Here is a 20,018-nt window from a genome sequence, read left to right as displayed (position 1 = left end):
GGTTCATGACACGACTAGAGAGAATTGTGAAGTTCAAAGAAATCTACACCATGCATCTTATGTGTAGGTATATGTTTATGTATTTGTACTGTAATGTATGAATTTATGGAGAAGGAAATGGCAACCCACTCCAGTATCCTTGCCTGGAGAATCCCATGGACAGAGGAGCCTGGCAGGCAACAGTCCATCGGGTTGCAGAGAGCTGGACAGGACTGAGTGACTAAACTACACATACGGATTCTGTTCAAAACGATTCTGTGTTTGTTTAGGTAGCATCTTTGCTTCCATGTCAGTCTCTTATTTTGTAAACCTACTGAGGGCAAGGGACATCTCTAATCCCACAAGTTGCTTCAAATGAATATCAGTCTATAAAAACTTCAAGCATGCCACGCCATCCTCCCATTCTCCCCACCATTCTAGCAGCCAGCAAGAACATCCCTGTTTGATGATACATTAGACATTGTGCTCTTATCAATCTCCTGTAACCTCCAAACCCAGCATATGCCTCAACCCTGAGCAATTTGGACCCTATGTCTTCCTTCCCTGTAATGAATCTTCCTGTTACATTTTAGCATTAACAACCTTCCAGGAACCTATCAGCCTCTTTCTCTGAGGCTGCTTTTCTAGAAAGGAATGCTATTGATTTATGGGTCCTTCTACTTATCCTAGAAACAGTTTTTTTAAGGAAAAAAAAATAAAAACACTTTTATCTTTGTGGATTTGAGCAGTAGGCATTCCACTGTCGTGTAATTCCTTTTAGAAAGTGCCCTGACTCCCAGGTGACATTAAGTACTAAATTCAATAAAGACTTTTTAAAATGGTCCACATTAAAAAAAATTTTTTTAAATAAATGAGCAATTATTTAAAAGAACAAGGCAATTCTAGATGGACTAATAAGACCTATCCCCAAGGGAGGTTGTTAACCTAATAAAGAAAAGTACAGAGATCCATGTATAATTATGTCTGGATTTACAGAGAATACTTCTAGAAAGATAAATAAGAAACAAGCTACCATGATTGCCTCTGAATGGTAGATTTGAGTGGGAGACCTGCGTGGCTGGGCACAAGGGTGTAGAAAGACTTATCATTTACTCTATTAAAACAAAGTCCCCCTAAACAGAGTTCCCCTGCTGAGTTTATCATTATGCCCTCTATCCAAAACTTTTTTCTCTTTCTTATCCCTTCTGACCTCAATCCTATGCTAACTGAACACTAATCAACCAGAGTCAGATGACTAAAATTACTGTTGTTAATAACATGTTGCTATAGTAAAATTGCTATTATAGATGTCATCATTACTATACAAACTCAGGTTGTTTCTCCAGAGCAAGATGAGCTAAGAGACCCCCAGCCATGGCCCACTTGGCCAGAGAATCAAAGCAGAACATCCTGACTTCCAAAACTGTGATTAAGAGATGTCACAGAAATGTCATAAGACAATGACTAACCCCAGCTTCCTTGTTCTTCCCCTTTAAAATGCTCCCAGCTCAAAGAGTTCATGGAAGTGGATCTGAGGCATGTCTTCCAGTCCGTTGCTTGCCACCCAGTAATGAAGCCTTACTTTGCTACAAACCCACTGTCAAACGTTAGCTTTCTGCCCACAAGTCCTTGCTTAGTTACAACATTACCTTCTGAATTTTGTAGTATGTACATTGAGTTTATTTATAGATTTAAAGTGATTTATTAATTTCAAAGGAGCTTCATGGGTGGCTTAGACAATAAAGAATCTGCCTGCAACATGGGAAACGCAGGTTCAATCCCTGGGTCAGGAAGATGGCCTGGAGAAGAGAATGACAATACACTCCAGTATTTTTGTCTGGAAAATTCCATGGACAGAGGAGTCTGGTGGGCTACAGGCTATGGGGTCTCAAAGAGTTGGAACCCTTTGGTTCTTAAGTACTGAAATTAGACTTTGGCTAGTGTTCGGATACAATTGCCAAATAAAATACAGGACACCCAGTTACATTTGAAATTTAGATAAACCATGTTTAAAAATTAAATATAGGCATGCCCCAAGTATAGCATGGGATATACTTATGCTTAAAAAAAAAATGCTGTTTATGTCAAATTCAAATCTAACTGGGTACCCTGCATTTTTACCTGTTCAGTCTGACAGTCCTAGGTCCTGAACCCACCATTTATTTTGTTGGTGACCCTGGAAAACGAGTGAAGTAAGATTCCTCTGAAGCAGAAGAAAGGAGAGAATGAGACCTCAGCCTGGTTCTGCATGGTTAGTTGGAGTGCAAGTTGGCTTTAGAGGGAGGAAACCGGATTTCTGTTCCCCACACCCGCACCTGAGCCTTGTGGGGAAGGGAGGACATCTCCAGGTCTCCTCACTTGCAATGAAAATGCCCCCAGTAGTCCGAGGAGGACAGTCAGCCCACGAAGAGCCATGCTGTGACTGCTGAAAGTACACCAAAGCTGGGGGAGAAAAAGGAGACTGTAGAAATAGATACAAAGGAACAACAAGAAGTAGGTCACTGGGAACAATTGTGAGCGAAGTAGGCAAGTTTAGTCGTTCAGTCACGTTAGACTCTTGTGACGCCATGGACTGTAGCCCACCAGGCCCCTCTGTCCATGGGATTCTCCAGGAAAGAATACTAGAGTGGGTAGCCATTCCTTGCTACAGTAGATCTTCCCGATCCAGGGATCAAACCCAGATCGTCTGCACTGCGGGCAGACTTTTTACCAACTGAGCCACCAGGGAAACCACCCTTATTCCTGTTTGCAGAACCTGTATATTCCTCCTATTGGGTCACCAGTGGTATGTGATGGCCGTCACTCTGTAGTATGCAAAAAAAAAAAACCTGAAGGACGGCTTTCCTGTCCTGCAGAGGACTGTTTCATGCCCTGTAAGGCTTGAATTTTCCAAATGAGGTGGTTCATGGAAGGACCAGTGGATTCCATATCATGCACACCTTATCACACTTCATTTGCCATAAAGTGGGGCCCTTGATTCAGGTAATGCTGTTTCAGCGGATTAAACAGACGTTGCGGTCCCTGAGATAGTGGTGTTAGCTGATAAACCTACGGCAAGAAGGGAAACCCTGTATCTGCGAGGTGTGTGTTTCTGCCTGATCTGGAGAGACTGACTCACAGATTCTGCTGAGGAAGAGCTAGTAAATCCTCGCTGTATACACTCACTGAAGCATTGCAGGCAGTTCTGACTCCCTATTACGCCCATCTAAGTGCCCCAAATCATGGTTCAAAGAAGAATCACTAACAACAATCATTATCTCTCTTGGGTTTCCATGGGTCAGGAACTCCCCAGGGCTCAGCAGGGCTGTTTTGAAGCAGAAGCAGCCTCTGAGGCAAGACTTTCTGAGGAATCAACTTGCTAAAGGAAGTCTGGAGAGATCTGGAAGGCAAGGGGGAGGGGAAGCAGGAGCAGGAAGAGGGGGGAACCAAGGCAGGGTGTGATGGCGGCAGTTCTGCAGAAAGCTCGCTGCACCTGATCCACTGGGCACCTCTGGAGTGTTGTCCTCCCCTGATGCAAGGGGCCTGAGCATTCTCACTCCACACCTGTCATCACTGGTCATTTCCCACCCTGGACAGCAGGGTGTAAACCCCGAGGCATGCCTGCCTATACAGATACAGATCCAGGGTCCCCTTCAGATTGCTCTTAACCTCTGTTTCTTGATCAGTAAAAAAGGAAATAATATTCATATCTACCTTATTTTTTAGGACTAAATGAAATTATGCCTACAAAGTTATTGCTTTAACAGTTGGTACATCTGTTGTTGTTTAATCACTAAATTGTGTCTGACTCTTTTGTGACTGCATGGACTGTAGCCCACCAGGCTCCTCTGTCCATGGGATTCTCCAGGCAAGAATACTGGAGTGGGCAGCTATTCCCTCGTCCAGGGGATCTTCCCCACCCAGTGACTTTACCCAAGTCCCCTGCATTGCAGGCAGGTTCTTTATCATCTTGAGCCATCAGGGACAGAAGATCATGTCATAAATTACATAGTCTTTATCCCATTTTATGTGATAATTTACATGTTCCACTGCAGATATTTTAATGTGGTTTATTACAACTGTACTGTCCGCAGGTGTCTCTGGGAGTGTTATTAATATATAATACATGGGTTAATTTATGGATATCACATACGGACTATGCTAACAAGTCAAGAAGCAACAGTTAGAATTGTTAAAAACATATTAAAAAGCAGAGACATTACTTTGCTGACAAAGGGCCATCTAATCAAAGTATGGCTTTTCCAGTAGTCATGTATGGTTGAGAGAGTTGGACCATAAAGAAGGCTGAGCCTCGAAGAATTGATGCTTTCAAGCTATGGTGTTGGAGAAGACTCTTTGAGTCCCTTGGACTGCAAGGTGATCAAACTAGTCAATCCTAAAGGAAATCAGTCCTGAATATTCATTGGAAGAACTGATGCTAAAGCTGAAGCTCCCATACTTTGGCCACCTGATATGAAGAATTGAATCACTGGAAAAGACCCTGATGCTGGGAAAGATTGAAGGCAGAAGGAGAAGGGAACGGCAAAGGATGAGGTGGTCGGATGGCATCACCAACTCGATGGACATGAGTTTGAGCAAGCTCCAGGAACTGGTGGAGGACAGGGAAGCCTGGCAGCTGCAGTCCAAACAGTCGCAGAGAGTTGGGTACAACTGAGCAACCAAACAACAACAACAACTTTTTAAAATGCAAAACAAGTTCTGAGTTCAGAAATATGCCTGGCCCAAGGGACTGGGATATGAGGGTCTACTTTTTACTACGAATTTACCTCCTGCCGTTTGCACTTGCTATTCCTTCTGTAGGAAATGTTCTTCCCATTCCTTTCTTACCTGGCTCCTTTTCTTCCTTCAGGTTTCGACTTAAATTTCTCCTCCCCAGAGAGGCCTTCCCTGTTGCTATTGGTTCTTGCTGTCATTCCCCATTAGGCATGCTATTTTGTCCTTCAAAACAATTATGTCAATATATAATTATTACCTTAAAGCAAACACGCTCAGTTGTATCTGACTCTTCGCGACCCCATGGACTATAGCCTACAAGACTCCTCTGTCCATGCAATTATCCAGGCAATAATACTGGAGTTGGTTGCCATTTCCTCATCCAGGGAATCTTCCTGACCCAGGGACTGAACCCACATCTCTTGCATCTCCTGTGTTAACAGGTGGATTCTTTACCACTATGCCACCTGGGAAGCCCAATTTTCACATTAGTTTTTATTTATTGTCTATCTCTCCCTCTAGACTCTAAACTTCACTAAGTTGAGGACTCTTTACCTTTATTTGTTTTTGTATATCCCGCTCTTAGCACAACACCTGGCACATTGTAGGGGCTCAATGTAAGGGCTCACATTTGCTGAACTGAATGAATGAATGAATGAATCAGACAATTAGTCCATTCAGAAATGCTGACATTGGAATGGGACTCAAAGACCTCATCTGCTAGTTAAGCAAAGCTGATACAATAAGGAAGACCTGACATATATATGAATTTGTTCTTGTATAAAAGAAGTACTTTTCTTAGGTCCAAAAATAATGACCTCAGGTATACAAATCTGTATAGAGTAAAATAAGAGATACGATAGAAAAGATGTAATTCTCCACTCAGTGAATACTCTGATGACATTGTAATAAAATTATCTCCTGGACATACTGCCTTCATTAACACTCTGCTGCCTCATTCTGATCTGGTGCCTTCTTATTTTGATATGTGTCTTTATGCCCTTGATATATGGACTTGAAACAACACCATTTTCGCATCAACTGCCCAAACAGGATTGAAACTGATTTAAGTCTTCTGGGATCCTAGAATTACCACCTATTTCCAGAGTAAAGAATTGAGGTTCTCATCAGAACCTTCTGACATGTTAATCATTTCAACATGAAATCAGAAGATTCTGAAATTATCTCATCTGTGTCATGATGGTTTCTCCAAGGTTTCTGGGTGTGGTTCGCATCTCGTAAGATGATGAGTCATACAGGTCAACCTCCAGAACTGGCCATTTTCCAAAAGTCTGCTTGTTCCAGAAAGAGTCGCAATTTTTTTTTTTCTTCATGTGCTCCTGCTCTGTGCAGCAAAGAGAGGAAGCTGAATTTGGTGGTTTGGGCAAGTGCCTGAGTCAGCAACCTTCATTTCTATATTTGGCTATGCAATTTGCTGAAAATCATTGTCAAACCAATTCTGTTTCATTTATGAAAGAAACAAGTCTTTATTCTCTTATATGTAACTTTTCGGAATTTCTGTGTGAGCACTATCTTCATTGCTACTGTTCTGAAATTGAACCATATCCTGGGATTTTTCTCTTTTATATTTCTTTTAGTAATGATCTGGTTGGAGAATCAATAAACCAACAAAGCAACCAAGCAAGAAACAAACTAAACCGGACACCAGGGCCTTGGCGGCATACCGCATAGCTTTCACACAACAGCAAAGCAAGACCTACTACACAGAAGAGAAGAAGAATGGAGGCCCTCAGAATTGTGCCCAAGCAAATGTCAGGGTCTTGTGTAAAGCCCAGCAAATGAGAAAGAATAAAACCACACATCATTAATAACCTTAAATTGTCAATGAGGTTGACTTTAGAATTAACACCTCCCTTACTCTAAATCTTTAACTGTATAAAGGAAAAGATGTGTTCTTTGCTAAAGTATCAATAGTTAAATTGCATCTTGGCAGCAAAATATTTTGTAGGGTAGAAGTTTCCTTTAATCACATGCTACAACTCTAGAACTTTGTGAGGTCAGTTTTGTTTGCAGCCTGGCAATTCTTAACCTATGTTATAAGGACAGCTGTGTGTTATGGCCAATGGCTAACAGTCGCTCAGACGAGTCCAAGTCTTTGCAACCCCATGGATAGTAACGCATCAGTCTCCTCTGTCCATGGAATTTTCCAGGCAAGAATACTGGAGTGGGTAGCCATTCCCTTCTCCACCGATCTTCCCAACCCAGGGATTGAACCCAGGTCTCCAGGATTGCAGGGGGACCCTTTCCCATCTGAGCCACCAGGAAAGCCCAAGTGCTATGGGGACTATCTAAAGGGTAAATATTCCCAGGGGTATTTATTTTCTTCTTTGTACTTTTCTAGAGTATTTCTAACATGCTATTTATCATTAAATATATAGATCAATTTGCATTAGATCTTTGCATTTTTTATTACAGATATATAAGTAAATAAGAAATTAAGCACCCCAACCCCCAGAGATAACCACTGTTAACATTTTTCTGCATTTTCCTACACATATGCACATATTGTTACACAAATGGGACAACAAGTACATAATTTTTTTTAACTTTTACTTTATAATAGACCATAGTTGATTTACAAAATTGTGTTCATTTCAGGTGTATAGCAAAGTGATTTCAGTTTTTCACATACATATATCTATTCTTTTTCAAATTCTTTCCCACTTAGTTTATTACACAGTATCTAGCAGGTTACATGGTAGGTCCTTGTTGGTTTTCTATTTTAAATATAGTAGTGTGTATATGCCAATCCCAAACTCCCATAATATTTTATAGTCAGGATATTTCTTCACCTTGGAGTGCATTGTGAGGCTTCTTCCAAGCTCTTCTTGGTCTTATTCTTTTTAATGCTTGTTAGTGTGTTATAATATGGACATATCACGATTATTTAACCAATCCCCCATTTCTAGAAAATTACGTGCTTTCCAATTCTCTGCTAATATAAACAGCACTTTGACGAACATCCTTGTTACTAAATTTTCAAGCATTAGGAATCTCTTTTTTCTAAGACAACAGAAGATGAAGTCAGCTCATCTACCATCAGACAAAGGTCAATTGTTCCCTTTGTTACCAAAACTACAGCTCAGAGTCTCAGACATTTCTAGATTCACAAAAAAATGCTTCCCGGCAAAACCAGTCCTATTAACTGAACTTATTATGTCTTTATGTTCCTGAGTACTTTCTCAGTATTTTATCAGCTCTTTGTCATGTTAAAGAAACTTAAACATATGTATATTTTGTCGAGTATTTCCAGCTGTTTTCAGTAAGAAGAATTTACAAATACCAAGTTTTCCATTACCAAGGGTAAAACTACGGCATTTTTTATGTGCTCTGGCATTTCCTACTTGAGACCCTCCAGGGTTTCCCTTGACACAGACAAACCCAAATCCCTCACTAGAGCTACCAGGTCCTACAGACTGTGTTCTCCTCAGATCTCAGACTGCATCTTTGCTTCCGATGTCCCTCATTACTTCTCTGTCCATCAGCATCTGTCATTCTGTCTTTTTGTCTCTACAAAGGGCTTTAAGAATTGCTCACACCTGCCCAAAACACTACACCCTCAGATGTTACTTGATTGCCTTCGGCTCATGAGTCAGATCTGGGTTCAAACAATACCTCCTTTGAGAGGTTTTCCTGGCCATCCCAGATAGAGTGTTTACTACTTGATTTCATTTTTTTTTTCTTGTTGCATCTATCACTCCATGCCATTTGGTTTTATCATGGGTATTCCATTTTTTCTCACTAGAATGTCATCCCATGAAAAGGACCCTGGCCCTGCTCTATCTCATTCCCCTATCATGTATCACCAGCACTTTTAAAAACTGCTCTGTAAAAAGTATTATTATTTCCTGTTCATACATTTTCAAAGTGTGCGGTTTGGGAGGAGGAGATGGACTTGTTCCTAAATAAATGTTCATGTATAATCTGATGACAGAGCGTGACAGACTAGATGTCATAAGACTTGAGTTATTTTCCAGTTACTGCGGGACCAGTGACTCGTCATTCCATCCTCCCTTCACAGTATTTCACAACATGTCTCACTCAACTTTTTAAACCAGTTCACCATCTTCATTATTTCTTCCCACTAACCCACATCACATGCGACCCACCAAACAGCAGTGGATTCTAAGAGGGCAGCAAGAAAAGAGAGAATAGTGAGTACATGAAACCCAGGGAAAAGCTAGAATTATTCTCATAAATTTGTAAGCAATTTTGAATACAACGTCAATAATCATTAATCAATAAGCACTGAAAGATGAGCTAATAGCCTCAAGTGAGCTGGCAACACTGAAATCTAGGTGCTAAAAATATGGTTCTCAGCCTCTTTATGGTCCGGCACAATTTCAAATACCAGAATTTTGAGAAAACAGTTGAAAAGATTAAGACTCAAGAAACTGCTAAGTCAGCAGTAAATGCAAAATCATTATACTAGCATAAAGCAAAGCTACATATTGTCTACAAAGACCTCACAGGCATGATGTGTCATAACTCCACTTCCCTGTGCTGTTCTTAATCATTCAATCATGTCCAACTCTTTGTGACCCCATGGACTGTAGTCTGCCAGGCTCTTCTGTCCATGGGGATTTTCCAGGCAAGAATACTGGAGTGGGTCGCCATGCCCTCCAGGAGATCTTCCCAACCCAGGGATCGAACCCAGGTCTCCCACACTGCAGGTGGATTCTTTACCAGCTGAGCTACCAGGGACGCCCTTCCGCAGCCTTAGGCATTTATATTCTGCTTGAAGAGAACAGTCAGTGCCCTTGCAGTACTCAGGGACATAATCCAAAAGTTAAGTCATCTCTTGGTTGTACATTTTCCCTTAGTGAGAGTTTGATTTATGTTAAACCATCTCACCTGTAATAAATTGTACCTAGTTTGCACTGCATTCCACAAACAACTCAGGTCACGTTCTGTTTGACAGACATTGCCTGTTGGCAGAATGCTCAGCTCTAGTAAAATAAATTTTAAATGTTGAGTAAAAGACCTGATTAAGTGTAAAGATTTGTACAAAGGTAAGAAATATGGTTTTTAAAAAAATAACGCAAATGGAAGTAAAATCATAAAGGGTCATAAATATTAAAATGTTAAATAGTCACAGAAGAGCCACTGACTTACTAATGAATTTATTCATTTAACAGATATTTATTGAGCATCTTCTATGTGCTGGGTTGTCTCCTAAGTGAGTGATAGAGAATATGATAAAAAAACAAAGCCCACTTCTTCACAGAGCTTACTTTTCAGTGAGAGTAACAGATAGCAACCAAAAAAAAACTTTTTAAAGTCAAAACCCAAGTAAACATATACTTACTCAGGGTAGTGATAAGGGCAAAGGCAGCATAGGAGAATAGAGTATGGGGGAAGAGTGGCAACAAATATAATACACAGTGTGGTCTAGGGATGACTCACTGCTAGGGTGACATTTGTGAAGAGGCTTAAAGGAAGTTACGAAAGTTGAGAAAGCCTGGGTTGCAGATACCAAAGGGTAGATTGTAACAGGCAGTGGCAACCACGGGTGCAGAGGCCCTGAGGCAAGAATACACCTGTGACAAGGATGACCTACTGGAAGGGAATATTTGCAAGGAGGGTTGGTAGGAAAAGAAAGTAAGAGGAGCGGAGATGCTGGGAACTTGGGAGACATGGGCAAGATCAAATAAGACCTCTGCAAATACTCTGGCTTCTCTTCTGAATGAAATGAGTAGTCAGTGGAGGCTTCTCACCAGAGTGACAAAGTTAAATATGCATTTTAAAATGATAGCTCTGGAAGAATTAAAAATGCAAACAAGGAGATCAGGGGAGAGATAACAGTGGAGTTTGAATCAGAGTGCTAGCTGTGGAAGAGGTGAGAAGTACTTGAATTCTACATATAATATGAAAGTAAAGCTGAAATACTTTGCTAATGGATCAAGTATGATGTGGGAGAGAAAGATAGGAATTTAAGATGACTCTAAAGCATTTAGCCAAAGAATTGGATTGAGATGGAGGATACCACAAGAGTAGGTTTGGAATCAAAATAAGACATTTGATTTTGGAAAACATGAGGTTAGCATTCTGTGCTGTCCGAATCAGCAGTTACTGGCCAAATGTTGGTATTAACATTTACATATTAATTAATGAAAGTTAAAATTTACAGTTCAATCCCTCAGTTGCATTTGCCACATTTTAAGTGCTCAGTATGGAGAAGGAAATGGCAACCCACTCCAGTTTTCTTGCCTGGCAAATCCCATGGACAGAGGAACCTGGCGCTCTCTAGTCCACGGGGTTGCAAAGAGTCAGACACAACTGAGCAACTAAACAACAACGTAGGAGAAAGGGCTTGACTGATACCAGATAATAGGAAGTTGAACTATATTTGTTCTTGTTCCACCCAGTGGTTCTCAACTAGGTATGGTAGGATACCCTTAGAAGACATCTGAAAATGTATAGGGTCTTTGGGATAAACTGATGGGTGTCATGGGCATTTTGTGGCAATGATCTTAGGACAGTGACTTGTCACAGTCCAGCACAATGAAGACAAGTTCTTTCATTCAAAATGTCAACAGCTTCTCCATGGAAAAAGAGTGAGTCTGCCCTCCTTCTAGCAATACTCCACAGTCCATAAAGGGAAGCAATATAGACATTAGAACATGGTGCTGGTCTCAGATAAACTTGTGTACAATCTGTTCTGACTTGAACTTGCTGTATGGCTTGGGATCATTTCCTAGATCCTGAACTTCGTTTCCTCATCTAAATAATGCAGAAAACAATTATTAATATACATCATCTAGGGTGGTTCTCAGAATTATGGAACTCTTTATAGTACTTGGCTCAGTGTTTGGCTCAGGCAGTCATATAAATGTACACTATTACTAGAAGTGGAAAAAGAGGATGAAAGAGGAAGTCCAATATAGAGACTTAAATAAGCAAGATGTAAATTCAAGCAGAAAAGGAAGTCTAGAGCAGCACTGTCCATCCAAAAATATGGATCAAAAAAATAAAACTGCAATTTTTTTTTCAGCACATGCAACATTTAAATGTTCCCCGGCCACATTAAAAAAAAGCAAGAAACAGGTAAAATTAATTTTATTAATATCCAATATTTAAGTAACCAACTATATCCAAAAATTTGATTTCAATATATAATCAATATAAAAATCAGAGGCATTTTAAATTTTTTGGTATCACTTTCTTTCAATTTTATGTGTATTTTACTTCCCCAGTGCTCAGCAGCCATATGGGGCACAAGACTACAGTATAAATGAATCCAACTCTTTCATTGACTGCTAACATTCAGTAATTAAAAGATTCTTACAAGTTAACATTTCAATGTGTAGAGGGTGGTTTCATAAAAGTCTCAAGTATTACATTTAGGAAATTTAACTCAGGATCTTCATATAAGCTGAGGCATGCCGGAGTTGTAGAATGTTTGATCTCAGTCATGAGTGGGCTCAATGAGTTGTAGGTTCCCATTCCAACTCTACAACTTCCTGTGTCCTTGAACAAGTTAGCTAGTCAAAAACCTGTGTTCTTACTTGCGAAAGAAATAATGGTACCAGCTTTCCTAAGGATTGCTATGAGGATCATGTACATAGTATTAGCCCAGTGCCTACAGAAATTTTCCAAATGTGAACTGTTGATATTTGCTATGTGGGTTGAGAAATAGGACAGAAGTCACAAGAATTCCAGTTATTCTTTACATATACACACAAGTATTTCAGAGTTGAATTACTTTTTTAATTACTTTTGTTAATAAAACAAGAGAACATTGTATGCTCTCAGAGCTGAGCGTTTGTCACCGTGAGTGCAATGATTTGTCCCTGTGGTCAGATATAACTCAACCTCTGGAAGACAGTCTGGCACCTGGTAGGTCCTCACAAAGTTTATTAAAAGGATTTTGGGCTACAGAATTCCCGAGCAGTAGTTATAAACACACTATTGAAAGTATGATTACTAGCCAATGATGGTGATTTAATCTTTATTATTACATTTAAATTATAAGGTTTATGTAGCTGTTTTTTGATGAGAACAGTCTCTGCCACAAATTTAAGATCCTTGAGTTGATACAAAGTTCAAAAACACAAGGCAAGATTAATGATTGGTAGCTTATTAGCCACAGAAGTAGTTCTATATATAAATTACTAAAATATAATCTCAATATGGTATCCTCAAGGCTATCTATCCCACTTATTCCATTTGTTAATGTTAAAACTCATCGCTAAATTCCTATAAAGTTTAAAAAAGCATGCAACACTGGTGTAGCACAAACAGATTTACTTACTAACCAAAGAGATGACCCTAATTAAACACTTTGAAATAGTTTAATTGTTTGTGATAAAGATAATTGAACGCAATAATGAAAAAAAAAAACCAGCAGTATGGAGATTTGCTCATTGAACTGAGCTTGTTCATCCTCGCAGCTAATTTCTGTGCAAAATGATGATGGAGTTTTTATTCTACTTTTTCATAAACCCGAGTACAGGTAACATTGTTCATGACGCATACCTAGGAGAAAGAATGTCATTAAAAAGAGGCAAGTTAGTCTTACATCACAGAGTAATGGTGGTAGTTGAATGCTAGTATCACAATCCTACAAAACATTGAAAATCTACTTCACAGATGGAGAAAATGCACTTGAGGATTCCTGGGTTTGAAAAGCTAGAACCTGTTATTTTATTTATGATGTGTATATGCTTTACTGAAAACTACCGATTTGCAATATCTAAACTATTCATTTAGTTTTAGCAAATACTATTCCTCACTTTAAAGAAACAGAAAAATGTATGCTCAAGATTATATAGTCATTTTTTACAAACTGAAGGTTTGTGGCAACCCTGCATTGAGTAAGTCTATGGAGCCATTTTTCTAACAGCATTTGCTCACTTTCTGTCTCTGTGTCACATTTTGTTAACTTTCACAATATTTTGAAATTTTTCATTATTACCATTATGTTGGTTGTGGTGATTAGTGATCTGTGATATTACTCTTATAATCTGGGGGCTGTTTTCAGCAAAAAGTATTTTTAAAATTAAGGCAGATATATTGTTTTTTCAGACAGAAAGCTATTGCATACTTAATACGATAGTGTAAATGTAACTTTTATATGCACTGAGAAACCAGAAAATTTATGTGACTCACTTTATTGTGATGTTCCATTTATTGTAGTGGTCTGGAATCGAACCTACAGTATCTCTGAGGTGTGCCTGCACTGTAGATGGAGCAGCAGAACATGGACTAGACCCAGCTCCTGCTATATCATCTTCTCTAGCTCCACAAAGGGCTTTCTTTAGTTATTAAGTATTCTTGTATTTATCTTGTTATTTGGCATTTTTTTTTCCTTCAACCTAGTTCTCCTGTTCATGATCAGTGATCTAGAACACTTATGTGAACTATGAATTCATTTAAGACATAAGATGTCAGACACTTACCACCACTAATTTCCCATCTTCCAGTTTTCTTGTTATTGTGCTTTCCTTTCCATCCCATTCCTGATGTTGAACCAATGCGCCATCTGTAAAGTTGCAGACAGTCTGCCAAAATAAAGTATCCTTTTTAATCTTCCAGAGCACAATGAAAAAGAGTTTCTGTGACTTATAACCTCCTTAATCAACATTTTTTTATCTTTTCCCTTCTGAGTCTACTTCACCTCATTAACCCATACTAATTTCATTCATAATGTAGTTTGTGCTTTTCAATCTAGATGTCCCTTAAAACTATTTTTACAAAACAGATTAAGTTGTGAAATCAGTATTTTCACTAATTTGTCAAAACTCAATTCATAAAACAACTTGAGACTTTTTCATTAAGTTCTGGCCTGGAAGTAGTAAGAATGTTATTAATAGAGTTAATCATTCTGCAAGCTTCTGTGATATTACAAATTATAATTAACCTGAGTCTTTCTGCCATCAGCTGTGGTCTCTTCAAACTTCTCTCCCAGTTTACAGGAAAACTGTGTTGTTTTCAAAGTGCTCTCAGTTTTTATGCTGAGGTTTTTGCCATCAGAAGTGATGATACAGTCTGGTTTGGCCATCGCACCCACTTTTCGCAGAGCCATCCCCACTCCTGTAGAAAATTATACCATGTTAGACACCCGGAAGACCAAAGTTCTCGTTTATATAATAAAAGCAGTAATTCAATTGCAATCACCATGCTGTGCATATTTTCAACTATTCAGTCATCAATGGGGAAGGCAATGGCACCCCACTCCAGTACTCCTGCCTGGAAAATCCCATGGACGGAGGAGCCTGGTGGGCTGCAGTCCATGGGGTTGCTGGGAGTCGGACACGACTGAGCAACTTCACTTTCACTTTTCACTTTCATGAATTGGAGAAGGAAATGGCAACCCACTCCAGTGTTCTTGCCTGGAGAATCCCAGGGACGGGGGAGCCTGGTGGGCTGCCGTCTGTGGGGTCGCACAGAGTCGGACACGACTGAAGCGACTTAGCAGCAGCAGCAGCAGCGGTCATCAGTAACAACTGTGAACATACACATATCCAGCGCTTACCAAGCACTAGTACCTGACATATACTGTTCATGGAAGCCGGGCAAGGGCCTTGTGAGAGGTAGATAGTCTCCATCTGACAGATGAATAAGTGAGGCATTGATGTAACTTACTCAAGCTCATGCAGCTAAGAAGGGAGGTGCTGAGAACCAACAACGCGGGCAGTCTAGCTCTAAATCTCAGCTTTAAGACACCATGCCATGTTGGCCCTCAGAAACTTAAGGAAGGTATCCTGACTTCTATAATTTCCTCAGTTCTGCCAACCACTGTATTATATGACTCCAGCACATAGTCTAGCACTTAAGTCCCTGATAAATATTTGATTAGTAGACTACACAAAATCAGTATCAATCCTGAGATATTCAAATTGCAGTTTTGAGAGTTAACCGCACAATCATGATGCTAACAAACAGGAAAAACCTTACCCTCACAAATAGTATTTCAGAACTCTGTAACTCAGATTACTCTATTAATACATTTATTTTATAATCTATGTATTTCCCCCTAATATTAACATTTAGTAGGAACGTTTGTTCTAGGCCAAATCTCAGTTTCATGGATGAGGCGACCACAGCCTAAGCACAGTAACTGACTTGATGGTGAACACGTAGCCCGGCTTGACATGTCCCCGCGGAGCCTTCTCTTTTCCAGCTAGACTCTGGTGCTTTGTTTCATTAGCTGAGTCATTATTTTTTCACTTTCGACAAATAAAGGGCTCTGCTCTTTCCACACCTTGATTGCTCTCTAATGAACTGCACCTTGACAACCTTCCTGACTCCAAAACTCTGGAAACAAGCCATCTGATAAACACGTTCGGTTTCAGTGGGCAGAGAAACCGCCTTCTGTGGTCCTCACTCAGGTGAACACACACATAAGTACTTCTCCTTTGTGAGTGCAGTTAGTTGCTTTTCGTCCAGAGTCACCTTGATCAAGGCATAGAGTGGAGGGGAAAAAAAAAATACTGCCTTGTTTTATTCACAGGATCATAACACACTCAAGATTCACCAGAGCCAGACTTAACCAGCCATCAGCTAGAAGGTGTGTTTCTGAAGTACTTCAGGGTACTTTGGGGTCTAGGTCTTTGTAATGACTTCTTCACTCATTTAACATTTGGTAATAGAAAGTTACTATTTGCGGGAGGCTAGCTTCTAAAACAGAGAAGGCAATGGCACCCCACTCCAGTATTCTTGCCTGGAAAATCCCAAGGATGGAGGAGCCTGGTAGGCTACAGTCCATGGGATCGGGAAGAGTCAGACACGACTGAGCGACTTCACTTTCACTTTTCACTTTCATGCACTGGAGAAGGAAATGGCGGCCCACTCCAGTGTTCTTGCCTGGAGAATCCCAGGGATGGGAGCCTGGTGGGCTGCCGTCTATGGGGTCACACAGAGTTGGACACGACTGACGTGACTTAGCAGCAGCAGCTTCTAAAACAGCCCTACAGCCCCAGCAGTTGTGTCAGACAGAATCTTTGCTATGCTTCACTTCCTAGGGGCCTGTGACAAAAGTTCACCTTTGCCAATCTACCCAATGTCGCAATCAGCACTCTATCATTGTCACCGGCTTATGAAACAGACAACAGAAAATCCAACACCATTTTGAGCGAGAGAACTTGACTCTTCCTACAGAGACGCATCCTCCCTTGGAAGGCTTTTAAGAAGTCAAGTGCCTCCCTCTGTAGAACAGGCTCTAGTTTCATCTAGGTCACTAGAACTGACTCAAATTTGTTCTTTTTTCTGGCTGAGCAGTAGTCCACTGTATATATGTACCACATCTTCTTTATCCATAATCATCTGTGGATGGACATCTAGATTGCCTCCATGTCCTGGCTATCCTAAAGAGTAATGGTATGAACACTGGGGTACACGTGTCTTTTACAATTTTGGTTTGCTCAGGGCATATACCCAGTAGTGGAGTTGCTAGGTACTAAGGCATATATACAGAATCTAGAAAATTGATACTGATGAACCTACCTGCAGGGAAGGAATAGAACTACAGATATAGAGAATGGACTTAATGACACAGTGAGGGAGGAGAAAGTGGGAGGAATGCAGAAGGGAGCATCAACACGCACACACTATCAGCTGCAAGATGGATGAGTGGCGAGAAGTTGTGTAGCACTGGGAGGCCAGTCAGGTGCTCTGTGATGACCTGTAGGGATGGGATGGGGGGAAGGGAGGGAGGCTTGGAAGGGAGCGGATATATGCATAATCATGGCTAGTTCCCCTTGCTATACGGCAGAAATCAACACAACACTGTAAAAATTTTAAAAATAATAATAATTAAAAAAAAAAAAAAAATCAAGTGTCTTGGGCAAGGCTACGCCCATCTTAGACGCAGCTGGAAAGCAGCTGAAGGACCGGCAGTTTCTGACTGCGGTTCCCAGCGAAGCCTCTCTGCGCTCCACCTTCTAGACGTAGAAGGCTGCAGGGCACCGCTACCGCGGGTACACTCGACCTCGCCGCGCTCCTCCCACACGCCACCCGGCCACCGCAGCGCCCAGTCGAGCAGTGCCAACAGGTCACTGTCGCCAGCGCCACGCCTCTGAGCCCCGCTCCGGGGCGTGGAGAGAAGATGCCCTGATGCTCCACCGGGGGAGCCCGGCCAACCCAAAATGGCCCGCCGCACGCGGCGAAGGCGGGCGGGGGCTCTGGGGGTGGGGGAGATGCAGCCAAGAGCGCAATGGAAGCTGAAGCGGTAGCCCGGATTTCAGCGGGAAACCGAGTCCCGGTGTAGAAGAGGGAGGGGACCCTGCGCGCCACCTGGGAACAAAAGATGCGGCAAGGTGGGCCAGGGCAAGTGGGTGCGGCCACGACCGGGCGAGTGCGAGGGAGGACGATGGCAGAAGAGCGGACGAGTGGTGGGAGAAGAAAATTAGGGAAAGTTAAGAGGGCCGCCTGGAAGGGGCGAAAGAAAAGAAGCTCGGAGTGGGAGAGGAGTGAGCGCGCTAAAGGGCAGGAAAGCAGGGGTCGCGTGGGCCCGGGGAAAGCGGCAGAGAGCGGGGCAGATCAAGAGGCCGACGGTCCCGGGAATCCGGAGCGGGCGGGAGGAGCTCTCTCCGCTGCTAAACTGCGATGAGGGTGGGAGGTGGAGGATAACGGGGTCGGGGGTAGGCGGCCGCGCACGCCCAGCCTTTCAGCCTAGCACGCCGAAGGGGGCCTACGGCCAGACAGCCACACACACGTGCCACGTTGCCGCGCCGTATGGCGGGGAACCTCACCTACTTCCTTCATGTATTCGTCAAAGCCTTTGCTCTCCACTAAGCGCCATCTTCCTACCAGCTGCTGAACGGTGGCCATGGTGGGTCCGAGCGGACAGGCGTGACAGGCAAGCGGAGCAGGGTCGAGCGCCGGCAATCAGGCGTGCGGTTGCCGGGCCACGCGCGCGGCTTTATAAAGGCAGAGCGCGCGCGCGGGCGGTGCCCGGCGACCAATGAGAAGCGCGCCTCGTCCTCCCGACCCGCCCTCCGCGCCCCCTGGCCTGGTTCCTGGGGTCCAAAAGAGCTGAACTGCTCCACCTGCCGCAGCGGCTGGGGCTCCGCGGGCTCCTCCTGCAAGCTGGGACTAGTCCTAGTCCGACGCGCCCCACGCCGCCACGGACGCCAGCCCCTGCGCCGCCCGCGCCTCCGCACGCCCAGGAAGCCAGAGGGGCTACGGGCGGACCCGGCCGGGCTCTCCCCGGCCAGTTGATCCCATGCCAAGCTGCCGCCCCTCCTCCCGTTCGTGACACCCCCGAAGAATCGATTAGCCTTCGTTCGGTTCCCACTGCAGGAATTGATCAGTGGCTTAATTGACTGATCGGTAAACTTCTTCGCCTCTTTAATCACTGCTGGGGCGAGAGGCTGGGGGACAAACCCGCATCCCACACCCTCCTGAAATAACCTGTTCCCACCCTCACGCCACTCCCGGCCCAGCTGGGGCCTCGGAGGGTATCTAACCTGAGTTGAGTTAGGCTATCTTATCAGAAGGTCTTGGGTGCGGGGAGATGTCCCAGGCAGTTCGGTTTCCAAACTCTGACTCTGTAGAAGGTTATCAGTTTAAGTGACTGCCATTGCTATTAAATGTTCTCATTCAAGTATGTTTTATTATTTACATTTTCAGCCGAGCGGAGCCCTGAACAATTTCTCCTCAGGCTCCCAAGTCTTTAGACTCCAGTGGTTCTCCTCTTCTCCTTTAATCTTAATACTACCCTGTATTTATTTGTAAGTAGAACGTTCTACTTTTCAAAGTGTGCCTGTCACAGGATCTTTGTGCTCCTGGGTTGCTGTGGGAGTGAGTTGGAGTGAGATGTGGAAATTGCCACACACAGAGGGTAGCCACCTTGGTGGAGATAAGCTCCATTTATTGAATGCCTCCTTGCTACATGCTGTACTTCCTGGCCCCTTTATATCTGTTAATGTTGATGCCCACAGGATTTCTACTCAAGGGTATTATCCCAATTTTCTGAAAGAGAAATGAGGCAGGGCAAGTTTGCAGAGTGGAAGAACCAGAATTCCTGTCCAGGTTCCTCACATTCTAGACTTTGTGAAATAGGACCACACCTGGCTGCCTCAAGCTCACCCTCCTCTTCATGGGATTAAGAGTAGAGGCTACATACAGTCCCCCGAATTGTTCCAAGACACTAGTTCTTCTTGCACCTTCCCCAACAAACTGAAATCTGAGCTTGTCATTTCCCAGAATACCTCAGGACATTTACTCACCTGCAGTGTATTCTTGCCCTAATCCTAGGGTTACCTCAGTTTCCCTAGTGGCAACGTTTTAATGCTGAGAGACTCAGGTCACATAGTTGTGTCACTAAGGACTGGCATGTCCCGTACTTGAAGCTCAACTGC

At 42.5% G+C, this 20,018-nt stretch overlaps 1 protein-coding gene across 1 annotated transcript; it reads right to left on the bottom strand.

The window, feature by feature from the left end:
- Window positions 1-11,755: 11,755 nt before the first annotated feature.
- On the bottom strand, window positions 11,756-18,568 carry FABP5 (fatty acid binding protein 5). Its single transcript, XM_061123559.1, has 4 exons — window positions 18,408-18,568; window positions 14,576-14,748; window positions 14,115-14,216; window positions 11,756-13,191 (listed from the first exon to the last, which is right to left on the bottom strand). Exons 1-4 carry the CDS (start codon window positions 18,484-18,486, stop codon window positions 13,138-13,140), a joined length of 408 nt encoding a protein of 135 aa, XP_060979542.1. The 5' UTR covers window positions 18,487-18,568; the 3' UTR covers window positions 11,756-13,137.
- Window positions 18,569-20,018: the final 1,450 nt, after the last annotated feature.

This window comes from Dama dama, chromosome 21 (genome assembly GCF_033118175.1).
Source record: "Dama dama isolate Ldn47 chromosome 21, ASM3311817v1, whole genome shotgun sequence".
NCBI classification, from domain to species: domain Eukaryota; kingdom Metazoa; phylum Chordata; class Mammalia; order Artiodactyla; family Cervidae; genus Dama; species Dama dama.
The sequence above is the reverse complement of the archived record's forward strand: the minus strand, read 5'-3'. Positions and strand labels throughout refer to the sequence as shown.

What these genes read in the sequence shown, in the direction of transcription:
- FABP5 (XM_061123559.1), bottom strand. Translation starts at nt 18,486, where the DNA reads ATGGCCACCGTTCAGCAGCTGGTAGGAAGATGGCGCTTAGTGGAGAGC. An exon ending in CGAATACATGAAGGAAGTAG is followed by an intron (nt 14,749 to 18,407) that starts GTGAGGTTCCCC and finishes AATTTTCTACAG; the next exon opens with GAGTGGGGATGGCTCTGCGA. An exon ending in CTGATGGCAGAAAGACTCAG is followed by an intron (nt 14,217 to 14,575) that starts GTTAATTATAAT and finishes TTATTTTGGCAG; the next exon opens with ACTGTCTGCAACTTTACAGA.